Genomic DNA, 16492 nt, shown 5'->3' on the forward strand with positions numbered 1-16492 from the left:
TGGAGATAACCATCTTTATTGATTCCTTCCAGTCTTTATTCTTGGCACATGTCTTTATACATAAGAGATGGATATTTTACAAAGTTGGGATCATACTCTATGCACTACTTGGTGATCTGATTTATTCAATTTATGATATATTCTGAAAATTTTATTAAATATATTTTGAAAACATAATTTGTAGTAGCATTCCATGAGGATACCATCTGAGCCCCACCCGGCATCTGGGAGGAGACACCTGCCTGGTCACCGGGCTGCCCACTGGCCTGGAATCCCTGGGCCTGGCACCTCACCTGTCTCAGGTCAGCACCTGTGCAAAGGTCATGGGTGGACCCAGGGGTGACTTCTGGGGAAGCCCTAGCATAGCACAGGGTGAGCAATTGTCACCCTACTGTCCCCACCCACCAGCCTCCTGGACAGTATGCTGTCACACCTCCCCAGGACAACCAGGGAAGCACAGTCCCCAACCTCTCCCATGTCTCACAGGACTGAAACCAGTCCTCCCTCCTGGGGATTCAGGCCAGCCTGCTCCATGTCCCTGCATGTCACACCCAGACTAGCCATGCTGAGAACTCACACTCATCCTCTTCTCTTGGACAGCACACCAGCCCTGAAGGGCTGCCACTCTCCCAGCCTCACTGCCGCCTGTCCTGACAGCCATGACTGACCACCGGGAGGGACACCTAGGCTAAGCAAGAGCCTCTGCTGGGAATACTGTGGGCCACAGGAGCAGGCTCCAGCCAACCTAAGGGGCAGAAGCCCCACTTGAAGCCCCACCAGGCTGGCTCCAGATGCCATAGGTGGGGCTGGCACCCATCCCTCTCTGTAGGAGCTGGCCTGGGATCACGGGGGCCATAGGCCAGCAGGCTTCTCCCCTCCAAGCTCCACTGATCTCACCCAAAATGCAAACCAGCCCAGCCCAGTGGTTTCCGAATGTTGAGATTTGATTCAGAGCCACTGGCAGGCAGCAGGGGTACAGGTGGTGGCCCTGGAGGTTTCTGGTGACCAGATATGCTGTGAGGTGGCCTAGCTGGCCCAAAACTGTGCAGAGTGAGAGGCCAGCCTCGCAAAGGCTACAGAACGTGGCACCAGACTTCGATTTCCAGGTGGGAGGGACGAGGGGAGGAGGTAGGAACCACCTCTGGCTTGTTTCTTATGTGTGCCTAGCACCGAGCACAAGGCCTGGTAAAAGAAGGGCCTGGGCCTTCTGTTGTAACACAACCTTGACCACTGGCTCAGTGGCTGAATGAATGAGTGAATGGGCCCCCAAGAGTGACTACAGCTGCCTGTTAGACTTGAGACAGGCAGGTGTGAGGGCAAAAACGGAGTCTGGCTAACCCAACTCACCTGTCCAGTACCAGCAGTGACAGAGGGCAGTGGCACTTTTCCACCTGCTCTGACCTCCCACTCTGCATGGTCCCACAAGGGTGTGCCCTCAGGAACAGCCTGAGGAGAGGGGAGCAACAGGGGACCCGGATAGCAGCAGCAGTACAGGAACTAGGATTTATTTTACCAGAAGAAACATTCAGGAGCCACACTGGGGGGCCCAGGAGAGGCCCTGGCAGCAAAGGCCTAGAAAGGCCACGCACGGCCGTCCAGGATGGGGAGGGTGGCACCTGTGCCTGCTCCCGGGCCCACGGCCATGCTTGGGAAAGAGCCAGAGGAAGCCCAGGCCACTCCTGCAGAGGAGATGCTCCCAGCCGACCCCAAGAAGGGCCACAGCACAGACCCCGTTAACAAGTGCTGGATCCCCGGGGCCATCGACTCCTGGATACACAGGCGCAGTGCAGAGAAAGTGCCTCTCACACGTACTCCCCACAGTCGGAGATGATCACCTTCTCCTTTGGCTTCCCGTCCTTGCTGCCCTGGGCCTTTGTGGGAAGAGCAGAAGAAAAGAAACCAAGGAGGGAGGGTGAAGATTAAAGGGGGCTCGGAACACTCACCCTCCCATGCCCAGCCTGAGCAGAGGCAGCTCCTCCTGGAGCAGCTGGGCCCCTCTCCAGGCCACAGGGGGCTGCTCCCGCCATCCCACAGGGCTGTGCACCGAGGGCCTGGGCAGCCACCCACCTCAATCTGCCGCAAGACATCCAGGCCTTCCGTGACCTCCCCGAATACCACGTGCTTGCCGTCCAGCCAATCCGTCTTGTCACACGTTAGGAAGAACTGGGAGCCGTTGGTGTTTGGGCCCGAGTTGGCCATGGAGAGCAGGCCTGGGGGAGGGAAGGAGCAGGTCAGCTCCCTCCACCCCGGCTCCCTCACCAGGCCAACTCTGGACGGACAGACGGAGCGGATGCCTGTCTTCCACTTGATTGACAGTGAAACGGTGAGCAGGGTTGTTTCAATCATTTTATACTGATTTAACCCTTCATTCACTCAACACATAGTTACTGTCTACTTTGTAACCAGACCCATGTCGAGCCCTGAGGACAGGGGTCCCAGCTGTGGTGGAGCTTAGTCTAGAGGACAAGAGTCACTCAAGAGAGAACTGTGCTGTGACAGCCATGACAGAGCAAAGCTCAGGGACAGACATCTGTGCACACACTGGAAGCACAGAGGCAGTCACGCGAGGGTGTGTGTATGTGTGTGACGTATGCTGGTGCCACTGTCATGAAAGGCGCTCCGGAGGAGGGGCCATCTGAGTTTAGTCTGAGGCCCGGGTGCTCCTCACTGGGCCTCTGCACCGCGCTCCCCGGGACGCGGACTGTCCCGTTCGCCTCTCACTGCCGGAGCAGAGCCGCCGCCTGGCCCCTAACACACCAGCCTGTGAATATGTTTTAAATATTCAAATATCTACTGTGTGTTTACTTTGTGTCAGACGCTGCTCCAGAACAGTGGTGAAGGGAAAGCCTGTGTCCTGCCTGATGAGGATGACATTCTCAGAAGGGAGACAGAGAATAAACGAGTAAAAAAAGAAATGTATATAATCTAATTTCAGGTAGTAAGTGTGCGACAAAAAATGAAGCTGACTCCAAAGGAGAGTGAGATGGCAGGAAAGCCCATCTAGAGGGAGGTGAGGGCAGGCCCCTGGGACGAGGTGACGTGTGTGACACCTGAAGGAAGGGTATACCCTGTGGAAACGAAGAGCACTTCAGAGAAAGCAAAGCTATGGAGTGTGAGTAACAGTGACTGCGGTGGGGACGCAGACAGCAGACAGCAGGTCAGTGAGCTGGGGAGGTGCCGGGCCCAGGTGTCAGCCCTGCTGGATGGGATCCTATGGGCGACGCGGGCCCAGGGAGGGCTGTCAGCAGAGTGATGAGACTGGGTTTCTATTTAGAAGGACCACTCTGACTCCCTCTCCGTATTAGACTACGAGGGGTAAGAGGCAAGAGTAGCAATGGAGGGGAGCTCAGAAGACCTTGGTGGTGGAGGGTGAAGAGTGGCTGGACCAGGAGGTGACTGAAGACAGATGACTCTGACGTACAAGTGACGGTGAAGAGGGGTCAAGGGCGAGGCCTAAGTTTCTGACTCATCAGCTGGGTGGATGGTGGTGTCACTGACTGAAACAGGAAGAGAGAGAGGAAGAGTTTTGAGGAGAAGAGCAAGAGCTCTTGGGCATATGAAGTCATTGGGGGGCCCAAGGGGAGACAGGCCTGGAGACTGAAATGTGGGAGGTAACTTAGAGACGCCACTGAAAGCCGGGGGATGGAATGGGATTGTCCAAAATGGGGTTGTCTAGGGTAACACTGCCCCCTGGAGGCTACTTGGAGACTCCAAGGTATGTTTTTGGTCAGTAACACTGGGGGAGCTACTGGCATTACAGGGAAGGGAGCCAATGTCCTGCAATGTTCCACCTAATGAATGTTACCTCTAGGAGCACAGAAAAATTACAGTGCTGGGGGAAATAGAAGAATGTAATGTTTTATAGCAAACGTCATAGAATGATTTTCTTTATGTGCAATTATGACTGTAAATAAACATTTTTTAAAAAGCTAGAGTGAAACAAAAGGATTATAGATAAAAAGGGTCATTAAGAATATTTAAGAAAATCTGAAACACAACAACTGTCAATAGTTACCTCAGGAGAAAATTTTTTAATGTTTAATTTACAATCTTAAAATAATAACTTGCCCAGTAGGCATGACTCAGCAGTTGAACACTGACCTATGATCCAGGAGATTGGGGTTCAATTCCCCAGTCAAGGCACATGCCCAGGTTGCGGGTTCAATCCCCAGCAGGGGGCGTGCATGAGGCAGCCGATCAATGACTCTCTCATCACTGATGTTTCTCTCCCTCTCCCTCTCTCTGAAATCAATAAAAATATATTAAAAAATAGTAATAGTAACTTTCCAGTGGTTTCAACCTGGCAGAGATCTCCTTAACCAACTGATCAAAGTTACCACCACAAACACTGGAACTGACGTCATGTACTTCCTTATAGGATGCACTAACAAGGAACAGCATTCTCCTGGGGTACTCCTGCCAAAATACATCATCTATATCTAATCCTGAGGAAGTACCAGGCAGACAAGAAACTATCTTAAACAACTGGCCTGTCCTCTTCAAAGACATAAATATCATGAAAGACAATGAAAACTGAGACACTAAAAGATTCGACAGCTGAGTGCAACATGCGAATCCTTGTCAGGAAGAAAAATGGCTAAAATAACTTTCAAGGAAAATACTGGGATAAGGGATGAAATTTGAATATAGCCTCAAGATTAGTTAATAGCGTTGTAATGATGTTATATATCCTGATTTTGATAGTTGTACTGTGATTACTAAGGGAATAATCTTGTTCTCAGGAAATACATACTGAAGTGCTTAAGAGTCAAAGGACATGTCTTCAACTTCCTCTCAACTGGTACAGAAGGGGAAAAACATGTATATAAATAAAACAATAAAGTGTAGGGGTAAAACGTAAAGTAACAAATGGAAAACAGACATATGAGAGTTCCTTGGACTATACTTATAGAATTCTTACTTTATATATGCATGTAAGTTTGAAAAAATTTTATAAAAACAATTATCAAAAAAACCACACAATAAAACCAAACCAGACGGTAATTAAAAATACTGTATAACTTTCAACTGCTTATTCTTTCTAAGCCTTTACAGAGCTTCAAAAATGCCTGCTCTGCCTCTTTGTTACTAGCTGGCATCCAAAATGCCTCATGTGGACTCAGGTAGCAAGTGTCAAGGGTGCAGGATTCCAGACAGCTTCCTCCTCAGCTTGCTCAGCCAGCACTTCCTACAGTCCTACCCGGAGCCTGCTCACCTGCCGTCATGGGAATGACATCTGAGCGCAGGAGTATCTGGATGCAGCCAGCTGGCGTGTTCCCAATCTTGATGTCCATGTACACCACAGGATTTGACCAGGCCTTTTTGGCAGTGGGCTCTCCCTAGGTGCAGAAGAAATCGCTATGTCAGAGAGAAAACCCTCAGTCCCCAAGCAGGACAGCGAGTGTTCTTCTGGATACACACCCAGAACCCAAATGCAGGGAGCAGGCTGGAGCAAGTGCTGACAGGGGAGGTCTTGGCCCTGACGGGCCTGCGGGAGGCAGAGGCCATGGCCATAGCACCGAGTGGGACATCAGTGACAGGAGACCTCAGCACTGTGAGCCCCACCCTGCAGGCACGTTGTCTCATCACACTCGCCCTCAGACCCGTCGGCTTGCTCCACCCTCCCTGCAGTCACCGAGTAGCACTGTTCTGGCCCAATGCAACTCTCAGTGCCTCCAAACCCAGAGCAGGCTCACCCACCTCACTCCAGTTAAACGGCCCCTAACCTTCTCCCTCCATATTCACATGTTGGCTGCAATGGAAACCAAGGAAAGCAGCTGTCTTTTTTGGGCCTCAGTGCTCAGAAGACAATAAGGAGGTTGGGCTTTGCTTTATGCTCCAAGTCAACAAGGCTGACTAGATAAATAAAACATTCACTACAAACCCTCCATTTGTTTGATATTAGAAAACTATTGTCTCTGACCTTCTTGTAGTGTGGAAAGGTCAACATATAGGTATTGAACTATCAGGCGAAGCACTGAGGTTGAAGACGAAGGCACAGCTCCTGCTCTTGAAGAACTGGCTACGTTAAGGGAAAGGGATGGCCACAAATGTGAGGCACACAGATCCTAGAGCCATACAGCCTTGCTTCAAATCTCAGCTCCACCACTTACAGTCTGTGTAATGTTTGACAAATTATTTGACTTTACTGTGCCCCAGTTTTGTGACCTGGAATTGGGGATAATAATAGTACTTATCTCAAAGAATTGTCAATAGGGTTAAATATTTGTAAAGCACTTAGAACAGTGTCTGGCCTAGAGTGAGCAATATTTAAGCATTTGTTAAATAAGTAATGCCAAAACAATGCAGTAAATGCTTGGATAGACAGTTCCACGGAAGCCCAGAAGGGACACTGCTGACCTCAACTGGAGGACTCAGAAAGTTTCCTGGAGAAGGCAGCAACTGAGCTCCCCTATGAAAGGTAAGAAGTTAGCCAAATAAAGTAAGTTGGAAAGGGCATTTTAGGCAAAAGAACTGCTTATGCAAAAACATGGAAGTTTATAGATAACTACAAACTTGTTTCCTAGAATAAAAATGGGGATACTATGTGGAGAGATGAGCAGGGTCAGAACATGGGAGCCCTTCTATCCCTGTGATGAAGCCCAGACCCAATCCTCTAGATGAGGGATCCCTAGAATGCTCAAGAGTGACATCATCAGATCTGTGCTTCGGGAAGCTCTCCCTGGCTGCTCAAGACAGGAGGACACAGGCCTGGGGCACGGAGACCAGTTAGGAAGCTACTGCCATTATTCACAAGAGAGATGAGAGAGGGTAAGCCAAGAAAATGTGCCAGGAACAAGAAAGGAGAGATTCAGGAATACGTAAAGATAAAAGCAGGCCATGGCAATGCAACAGGTATAACTCATGAGGGGTCTAATATGACAATGACGTTCCTAGTTTGGGTGACTATGTGGAAGACAACAAAATTAACTAAGACGGGGCACCGGGAAGACCAGAGTGAGAGGAGAGGGAATTCACTTGGGACAGGCTTTGTTTATTTATGGTGACTGTAAGACATTCAGGAAAAAATATATGCAACGCAGAAGAGGTCAAGGTTAGGACTAGAGACCAGAACACTGAATGGCTATGATAACCTCAGAAGGAACAAAAGTGCCTGAAACTGTCCAAGGACAGTGTGGAGAGAGGAGCCCTTGAATTATTCTGGGAAGCAAAGGTCAGGATGGTGTATCAACAGGCAGAAGAAAGTGCCAAGGCAGGGAGAGCCTGTACCTGAGTATGGTTTGAGGGGAGGGGCCTCTCTGAAAATCAGGGCAGGAATAGGAAGACAGTGAGCCTGGTGCCAAAGTCTCCAGTAAGGGAGCAGGAAAGATGAGAAGGATGGTGGAGGCTGGTGATAAGGGACCCACTGTCCTTTCTCGTCTCAGACACCCCCCTCGTTCAACAGCAATCACAATCCCCAAGCACACCCAGAGCCCTACAAGGACAAGAGACCCAAAGCTTCCCATTCAATCCACCCACCAGCAGCACCGTCAGAAACACCCTGGGTGGGAGCACCTTCAATTTCACTTCCTGTGTTTCCACTTTGGGAGCTCTGGCCCCTCCTATTTTTTCTCTTCCAGTTTCCCAGAGAACCTCTTCAATTAGTCATTACCTGACCAAACTGAAGGGAAAGAATCAAACATATGTCAAGATTTGAGCTATCAGCCAACTGCTAATTAGCTGCTTTGGTCAGAAAGTGGACACTCCATTTTGTGTAACTTGTGTCATAAGCAGAAGTTACCTCTGAGGCACTCCAAGGGCAAGGAAAGCTGTCACTAGGAAACGTCAAGCCTTCAAGTCCAGGTCTTTGCAGAGCCAGATGAAAATAAAGAGGGACTAAGCTGAGCAAAAGGCAAGTCCCACCCTTGTCAAGGCAGGAAAGGCATAGTCCATGTCCAAAAGCAGGACTTTCATGGGGACAATGTCTCTTGTTTTGCTGAGAATCTCAAAATCTTTATTTCTCTGGAGGTGCCACATTCTCTCCCCACTGTTAACCACTCTATTCGTGTACATACTACCACCACAGCAGGAAGGCAGGGATAAAAATGCAGCAGAGGCCAAAGTAAGGACATGATGGGAATCCGTGGCTGGCCCCACTCACCTGGTCTGGAAGAGCCTTCCTTACTGCCCATCATTGGTTTGGTCAAACTGACACAAATTGTCCTCCCAAGAGTTCAGATTCATTCTGAAAAGATTGCAATACACTCAGCTGCTTAAACCTTGTTAGGTTAAAAGAACACCCAACAGCCTACCATCTACTTCTAAGAAGTCTGAGACTTACGATTAATTCTAAGTTGGGAGCCTGCACCCCCTTCCCCAACAGCAAGCTAAGCACAAAGCTAACCATAAGAAGTCCCTGAGCCACCATACACTTATTAACAGGAAGGTTGGTGCTGGCATGATCTTTGCATCTGAAATTACAAGGGTGAATGCAGTTACCAAGAACTGAGCCCACCTTAAAAGTCAAGATCAGCACTGAACTGGAGAAAAATGGGGCTGCTGACTGTTGAGAGAGACATTTCACAGAAGAGTAACAGAGAACATGGAATGAAGTATGGAATATTTCATTATCCAAGAATAAGCAATACTAGTGCCCTCCCCCAAGATGGCAGCAGCTGCAGAAGAGGAGTTACTGCTGCCACGGCTCCCCAAGCTGTTGGCTACCAGCAAACAGTTTCCAGAAGAAGTGGAAGCAACAGCGGAACCTAGCAGTTCCTGGGTAATCCAAGAGAAGGTGTTGAAGGGACTGCACCTCCTTAAGAAGGCTGCCAAACTGTTATCACAGCTCAACTTGTTCAGCACAAGTGAAGATTTGGAAGAGACTGCTTCCCCCAACCTGAAGTGCCTGATGGTGCCAGCATTTCAAGGAGCACTCACCATGAAACAAGCCACCCCCAGCAAGTGTCTAGATCATTTGCAGTGGGCTCAAGAACACTTTTTAAACCACTTAACTCAGTGCCAACACTATCATGTGGCAGAGTTTGAGTTGCCCCAAACCAAGAACAACTCAGCTGAAAATAACACTGCTAGTTCCTCCATGGCCCATCCTAGTCTCGTTGCTATGGCATCTCAAAGACAGGCTAAAATAGAGACACAAGTGAAGTAGGAGATGGAGCGTAGGTTGCCTGCACTGAAACCTGCTGTGGGAAGTGGTGAAGCAGACGATGAGCGTGTCCGTATTACCTCCTTCACCTCTGAAAGTGGACCGGTACAGGCTTAGAAGAGATTGAGGGCACTGAGCAGGAGTCAAGGTCCTGAGGGAAAGGGACTCTCCAAAAGAGGCATCAACTTCTCGCTCACCTCTTCAGGCCAGGTCTCCAATGAAACCCTTCATTCTTGCTCAGAATGCGCCCCAAGCCAAAGTATTTGGAGCAGCTATCCAAGTTTGGCATCTATGATGGTGAATGGCTGGAATGATCAGCATCAGAAGCTGGGAGCTTTACCAGATCAGAAAGGCGAGCAAACACTCCACCATGCCCAGGAGCAGGACGGCTGGAAGGACACCCATCCTAGGTGGTAACTAACCGACAGGATAGGGCTTAGTCTTCCCACAAGACCGGACTATATGGGGTGCACATCTTCCCCGCAAAGGAAAGCTTGTGCAGTCTTCCCCTCCCAGGGGAACTTTTCATGAAAATTAAAAAAACATATGAAATAAGATTGCTTAATTTAGTAAGATTTAGATTTCCTTTGTTCTTAGGAACAAAGATGAATAAAGTACTATTTTTACTTCCAACAATATCCTTGGAACCTGTGAATATGCTTATTATACAACAAGAAGGAATTAAGGTTACAGATGAAATTAATGCTATAAGCTGATCTTAAAATAAGGGTATTATCTGGATTGTTTGGATGGGCCCAATATAATTATAAGGATCTTCTAACTGTGAAAAGGGAGGTAGAAGTTAGTTTCAGAGAGACACTGTGAGAAAGACTCGCCTGGTCACTACTGGCTTGAAGATGGAAGTGCCAAAAGCCAAGGAAAGTGGTCAATCTCTAGAAGCTGGAAAAGGAAAAAAAATGCATTCTCCCCTGGAGCCTCCAGGACCACAGCCCTGCCAACACCTTGGCTTTAACTTGGTGAGACCCATTTTGGAATTCTGATGTCTAGAACTGTAAGGTAACACATTTGTATTGTGTAAACTGCCAAATTTGTGGTAATTTGTTACAGCAGCAATAGGCATTCATTTCTTTTGAAGCACCCAACTTGTCATAATCTTGTAGCTCTTCTCTTCCTCAGTTGTTAATTGGTTTAACTTTATAAGAGCGTCGCTTTTCAATGGCTCAAAAGAGCCTCACTTTTCAAATTAGAGCAAAAACAGCAGTTTCCCATAATCACTTTCAGATACTTCATGAAATCCTATCGTGCCTCTTTTATAAGATTCACAATTTTACCTTGCAATCCATTTACACTCTATTTGCAGTATACTGCCCTAGAGCAGCAGTTTTCAACCTTTTTCATCTCATGGCACACATAAACTAATTACTAAAATTCTGCGGCACACTAAAAATATATTATTTGCTGATCCAACGAAACCAAAAAAAGGAAAAGAAAATAGGTATAATTTTGACTCATGCACACCGGATGGCTACTGTGTTGGCTGTTGTCATTGTTTTTTTTATTTGACAATCTAAGGGAAATGAGGTCAGTGGCCCTGACTAGTTAGGTATAGCATGTTTTAAAAATTCTTGCAGCACACCAGTGCACCCAGCACACAAGTTGAAAACTGCTGCTCTAGGTGTGCTGAGTGGAAGCTACATGGAAACTCTCCTAGGACCAAACTAGAATTACAACTAAAATATAGAAAAACCATCCTGAATAATCAACTGCAACTGAAGCTCTACAAGTTCAAAAAGACTGAAATCATATCAAGCATCTCAGATCACAAGGGCATGAAATTAGAAATCAACTACAGTAAAAACACTCAAAAACATTCAAACACTTGGAAGCTAAATAGCATGACTTTAAACAATGAATGGGTTATCAATAAGATCAAGAAAGAAAGAAGAAACTTCCTGGAAACAAATGAAAATGACACACAACAACCCAAAATCTATGGGACACAGTGAAAGCAGTCCTAAGAGGGAAGTTCATAGCACTACAGGCCTACCTCAAAAAGCAAGAAAAATTTTTAGTAAACGAACCCTAAAGCTTAAAGTTCCTGTGAAACCATCAGGACCAGGGCTTTTGTTTGCTGGGAGTTTTTTTTTATTACTGCTTCGATTTCATAAATTAGCCTATTCAGGTTTTCTGATTCTTCCTGATTCAGTTTGACATGATCTCACTCATATGTGGAATCTAATAAACAAAACAGACAAGGAACAAAATAGATCCAGAGACATATAAGCATGGAACAGACTGATGAATCTCAGTGGGAAGGTGGGGGTGGGGGGGAGGGAAGAGATTAATCAAGAACTTAGATGCTTATATGCATAACCCATGGACACAGACAATAGTGTGAAGGCCTGGCTGGGGGGGGGGGTGGGGGGATCAATGGGGGGGGAAGGGGGATATCTGCAATACTTTCAACAATAAAGATAAATTTTAAAAAAAAAGCTGTGGTACATTTACACAATGTAATACTACCTGGCTGTAAAAAAAGAATGAGCTCTTACATTTTGCAACAGCATGGATGGACCTGGAAATTATTATGCTAAGCAAAAAAAGTCAGCAGGCAAAGACAAATACCATATGACCTCACTAATATGTGGAATCTAATGAACAAATAAACTGACAAACTAGAACCAGAGGCATGGATGCATAGAAATGACTGACAAATGTCAGAGGTGAGGTGGGCAGGGGTGACTGGATAAAGGAAGGTGAAGGGATTAGCTAAAGAACATATATGCAAAGCCTACAGACACAGACAATAGAGTGTCTGTGACAAGAGCCAAGGTGGGGGGATGGCTGGGGGGCGGGATGGAGTTGGGCAAAGGGAAGGGGAACCGGGGACATCTGCAATAGTGTCAACAATAAAAAATCTAGCCCTTTTGCCGCCATCGTAGAATCAGCAACAGTCAAAATGAAGTTCAATCCCTTTGTGACTTCTGACCAGAGCGAGAACCGTAAAAGGCATTTCAATGCACCTTCCCACATTCGCAGGAAGATTATGTCTTCTCCTCTTTCCAAAGAGCTGAGACAGAAGTACAATGTTCGATCCATGCCCATCCAGAAGGATGATGAAGTTCAGGTTGTTCGAGGACATTATAAAGGGCAGCAAATTGACATAGTGGTCCAGGTTTATAGGAAGAAGTATGTCATCTACATTGAACAAGTGCAACGGGAGAAAGCTAATGGTACATTAGCTTTTTTTTGCTTAGCATAATAATTTCCAGGTCCATCCATGCTGTTGCAAAATGGTTCATGTGGGCATTCATCCCAGCAAGGTAGTTATCACTAAAACCGGACAAAGACCGCAAAAAGATCCTTGAACGTAAAGCCAAATCTTGCCAAGTAGGAAAGGAAAAGGGCAAATACAAAGAAGAAACAATTGAGAAGATGCAGGAATAAAGTAATCTTATATACAATTTTCATTAAAAACTTAAAATTAAAAAAAAAAAAAAAATTAAAAAAAAGGAATCGCTGCCCTAAAGGTCAACAAACTTTCTGAAAAGGGTTAGAGTGTAAATATTTTACGCTTTGCAGGCCACCTACAGTCTCTGCCGCACATTCTTCTTTTCTCCATAATCCTTTAAAAATATAAAAACCATTTAGCTCATAGGCCATACAAAAACAAGCTACAGGATGGCTCTGGCCCATGAACTGTGGTTTCCTGACCTTTGACGTAGATAGAAAACAGTCAGGGGAAGATTGACAACAAAGATGGTTGATATTTATTCAAATGTTAAATGGGGAGAATATCTGAATAAAAATTTTATAAATAGTTCATAGTGAATTTTTTCTAATAATGACAACTTCGCTTCCTATATAACTTTGACCATAGAAACTGGAAACACAGTATGTGCACGAGTACTGTAAATAAACACCAAATAACAGCTTCAATAAAATGCAAAGACCCCGGCCAGGTGTGGCTCAGCAGTTAAGCGTCGACCTAGGATCCAGGCGATCAGGGTTCAATTCCTGGTCAGGGCACATGCCCGGGTTGTGGGCTTGATCAATGACTCTCTCATCATTGATGTTTCTACCTCTCTCTCCCTCTCCTTTCCTCTCACTGAAATCAATAAAAATATATTTAACAACCAAAAAAAAAAGGCAAAGATTCTCAGCCATACCATATCATCAGTAGCTGCTGTAGTATCCTGCCCCCACAAAAAAGTTCACGCCTGCAGTTCAACTCTTGTAGTTAGTACTTAAAATAAAAACTTAGTAGCACAAGCACAAGAAAAGATGTTTTCCCTTCCTAACTGCCTAGACTGTATGTACCTATTTAACAAAGGACATGTATAGTACTAACCACTTATTAGAGCTGGTGGTATACAGCTATGCGCCCAGGTTACAGAGACAGAGAATACACAAATAAAACCGGAACTAGCAACACCAGGTCAGAAGGCTTAGGGCTCTGCAGTACCTGTCTTCCACATTCTGACTACATGAAGGGAACTTCGAGCCAGAATTTCCTACCTCTTGGCAACTGTCATCACCAAGCCACTGTAGAGGGTTGAAGAGTGTCTCCCAAATTTCACATCTACCCAAACCTGAGAATTTGACCGTTTAGAAATAGGGTCTTTGCAGATGTAATTAGTTAAGATGAGGTCATGCTGAATTAGGATGGGCCCTAAAGCCAATGAGTGGCGTCCTTATAAGAAGAGAAGACAGCCCTGGCTGGTATGCCTCAGGTGGTTGGGCGTTGACCCATGCATGTACTGAAAGGTTGCCGGTTGGATTCCCAGTCAGGGCACATGCTTGGGTTGTGGGCTCAATCCTCAGCAGGGGGCATGCAGGAGGCTGCTGATCAATGTTTTGCTCTCATATCAATGTTTCTCTCTCTCCTTCCCCCTTCCTCTCTCTAAAAAGCAATAAAAATATTTTTTTTAACAACAAGACACAGAGAGACACAGAGAAGAAGGCCATGTGAAGACAGGGACAGAGACTGGAGTGATGCAGTTATAAGCCAAGAAATGCAAGGATTGCCAGGAGCCACCAGAAGCCAGGAAGGAAAGGATTCCTCCTAGAATATTCAGAGGGAGCATGGCCCCGCCAATACCTTGTTTTCAGTCTAACCTCCAGAGCTGTGGGAATAAATTTCTGTTGTTTTAAGTCACCATGTTTGTGGTAATTTGTTATGGCAACCCCAGGAATCTACTACATCCACCCAAATGGAAAATGGCACCTTTTGTAAGCAGTGACAACAGTAACACTAGTAAAATAGCAATCAGTGGCCCTAGCTGGTTTGGCTCAGTGTTTAGAGCATTGGCCTAAGGACTGAAGGGTCCGGGGTTCAATTCCAGAGCTATCCCCAGCAACCAATCAATATCTCTCTCTCACGTCAATGTTTCTGTTTCTCTCTCTCTCCCTTATACCCTCTCTGAAAAGCAATGGAAAAAATATCCTTGGGTGAAAATTAAAAAGAAAAAAAACCTGGCCTGAGTGGCTCAGCAGTTGAGCATCGACCTATGATCCAGAAGATCAGGGTTCGATTCCCAGTCAAGGCACATGCCCAGGTTTCGGGCTCGATCCCCAGCAGGGGACGTGCAGGAGGCAGCCAATAAATGACTCTCTCATCACTGATGTTTCTCTCTCTCTCTCTCCGTCTAACTTCCTCTCTCTGAAATCAAGAAAAAAAAAAAAAAAAAAAAAAATATATATATATATATATATATATATAAAAAAAGTGAACATTGAAACTTACCTCTGCCAACTCAAATTCAACAGCAAATCCTCGGTGCTTTTCTACAACAGCAGAAATAGGTAGTTAATTATGTGGGCAAGAGGAGGAAGCCATTTATAAGCCAGATGCCATTTATAAAGTGAAAATCTAATTTTTAGATTTTCCTTGGTTTAGTTAGCAATGCTTCCAGAAATATTAAAGACACTGCATTTGTGTCAATATAACAAAATAGTGACTAAAATTTTAAACCACTACACAATTTAAGCTTTAAGTTACTTTCCAAGCATTTTGATAACCTTTGCTTACAAGACTTATACAAAGAAGGAAAAATGTTGGTCTATCAATTATTTATTCCAATTGGACATTAACTACATACAGAGCACTCACCTCACTACTGAGTTAGGTGACTACTTAAGAAGGGAGCACAGCTATTTTAGATGACGGAGAGCAAGAGCAATAGGAGTTACTAATTTATAGAATGCAGGGGTAGAAGGGTCCCCAAAAGCCAGCCTTACCATTTTATTTAAGAACTAAACTTAAGGCTCAGAGAATTAAAGTGTCACACACAGTTCGTGGCAGAATTAGGTCAAAATCTCCTATCTTAAAAAGTAACAACCAGGGATCAAATAGAAGTATGCACTGTAACTGTGATACCAACTGAAAGAAAACTCACCCAGGTAAACAGAGGCCAAGGCTCCATTGTCGAGGCTGAGCTTCTCTGCTGCCCTCTGCTTTTTAAAAGCACAGCTGCCAATGCCCTGGCTAGTGCGTGTGGCTCAGTTGGTTTGGCATTTTACCGTGAACCTAGAGGTCGCCAGTTCGATTCCTGGTCAAGGCACATGCCCGGGTTGTGGGCTTGGTCCCCGCAGCCAAATGATGTTTCTCTCTCCTTCTCCTTCCTCTTGTTCTAAAATCAGTAATAAAAACAAAAACAAAAAAACAATATATTAAATGCACTGCTGCCAAGAAGGGAGGTCTGGTGAGAAAATATGGTGGGTTTCAGCTTCCCGGCAGGTGGTGTAAAACAACAATCAGACCTTTCAAGAGTTTTCAAAGACTATCTTTTTACTGATTCTTACAATACAGTTTATATATTAAATGAACAGAAGTCAAAGGCCTCAAATGGTTCCAATGTGGAGAAAGCCTTTCTTCACACCCAACAAATTGTCAATCTCTGTAAAATTCAGCCCATAGCCATACCACCATCTTGGCTTTGTTGTCCTCAGATATTCCTTTTCCATCATCAAGATCAGTGATGTTAACCAACAGGGACATCCTCCTTAACTTCACTACATACCAAACATACACAGAATGCACATGACTTAACATTTTTTCTCAAGTTCTTTCCCTGGCATTAGGAATCTAAACATGAAAGACACTGAAGACTCATCTGTTTCACAATCCAGTGGAATCTGAATACCTGTGATGTCTCCAAAACGAATAAACACGGCATGAAGAACTTTTCATCCACCTCCTCGGCCAACTCACCTCAAAGGCACCAAGCTCCTTCTAAACTAATGTCCTCCACACTCTTGGTACAGTTGCTGCAACAATGTACTAGCAAGAGAGCCATAGGGCAGAGAAAGAGGGGTCCCTACAGTCTTTTGGGTACACAAGATGACTTCTTCCTATCCCTCTTCAGGCCTACATCTAGCCCCTCTGGCAGCTTCTTAAATGACCTCACCACCTCCAGTTTCTCTTTC

At 45.7% G+C, this 16492-nt stretch overlaps 2 protein-coding genes and 1 pseudogene across 2 annotated transcripts in view; 1 reads left to right on the plus strand and 2 right to left on the minus strand.

Moving 5' to 3' along the window:
• Positions 1-15556, minus strand: LOC107542158 (peptidyl-prolyl cis-trans isomerase E-like; the record flags this gene model as incomplete). Its single annotated transcript, XM_016219396.2, has 5 exons — positions 1-1871; positions 2068-2210; positions 5216-5339; positions 14811-14851; positions 15463-15556. Coding segments are annotated over 5 exons (471 nt in total), but the record flags the coding sequence as incomplete, so codon positions are not given.
• On the plus strand, positions 8606-9520 carry LOC107541760 (immunoglobulin-binding protein 1 pseudogene; annotated as a pseudogene).
• PABPC4 (poly(A) binding protein cytoplasmic 4) overlaps positions 14884-16492 on the minus strand; it is a 19278-nt gene continuing 17669 nt past the window's right edge. Inside the window, exon 15 of the mRNA XM_087820331.1 lies at positions 14884-15696. Coding sequence (XP_087676457.1) covers positions 15583-15696 — 114 coding nt within the window. The 3' untranslated portion in view covers positions 14884-15582. The remainder of the gene's footprint in view (positions 15697-16492) is intronic.

The sequence above is a fragment of the Miniopterus natalensis genome, chromosome 9, assembly GCF_054644295.1.
Source record: "Miniopterus natalensis isolate mMinNat1 chromosome 9, mMinNat1.hap1, whole genome shotgun sequence".
NCBI lineage: Eukaryota > Metazoa > Chordata > Mammalia > Chiroptera > Miniopteridae > Miniopterus > Miniopterus natalensis.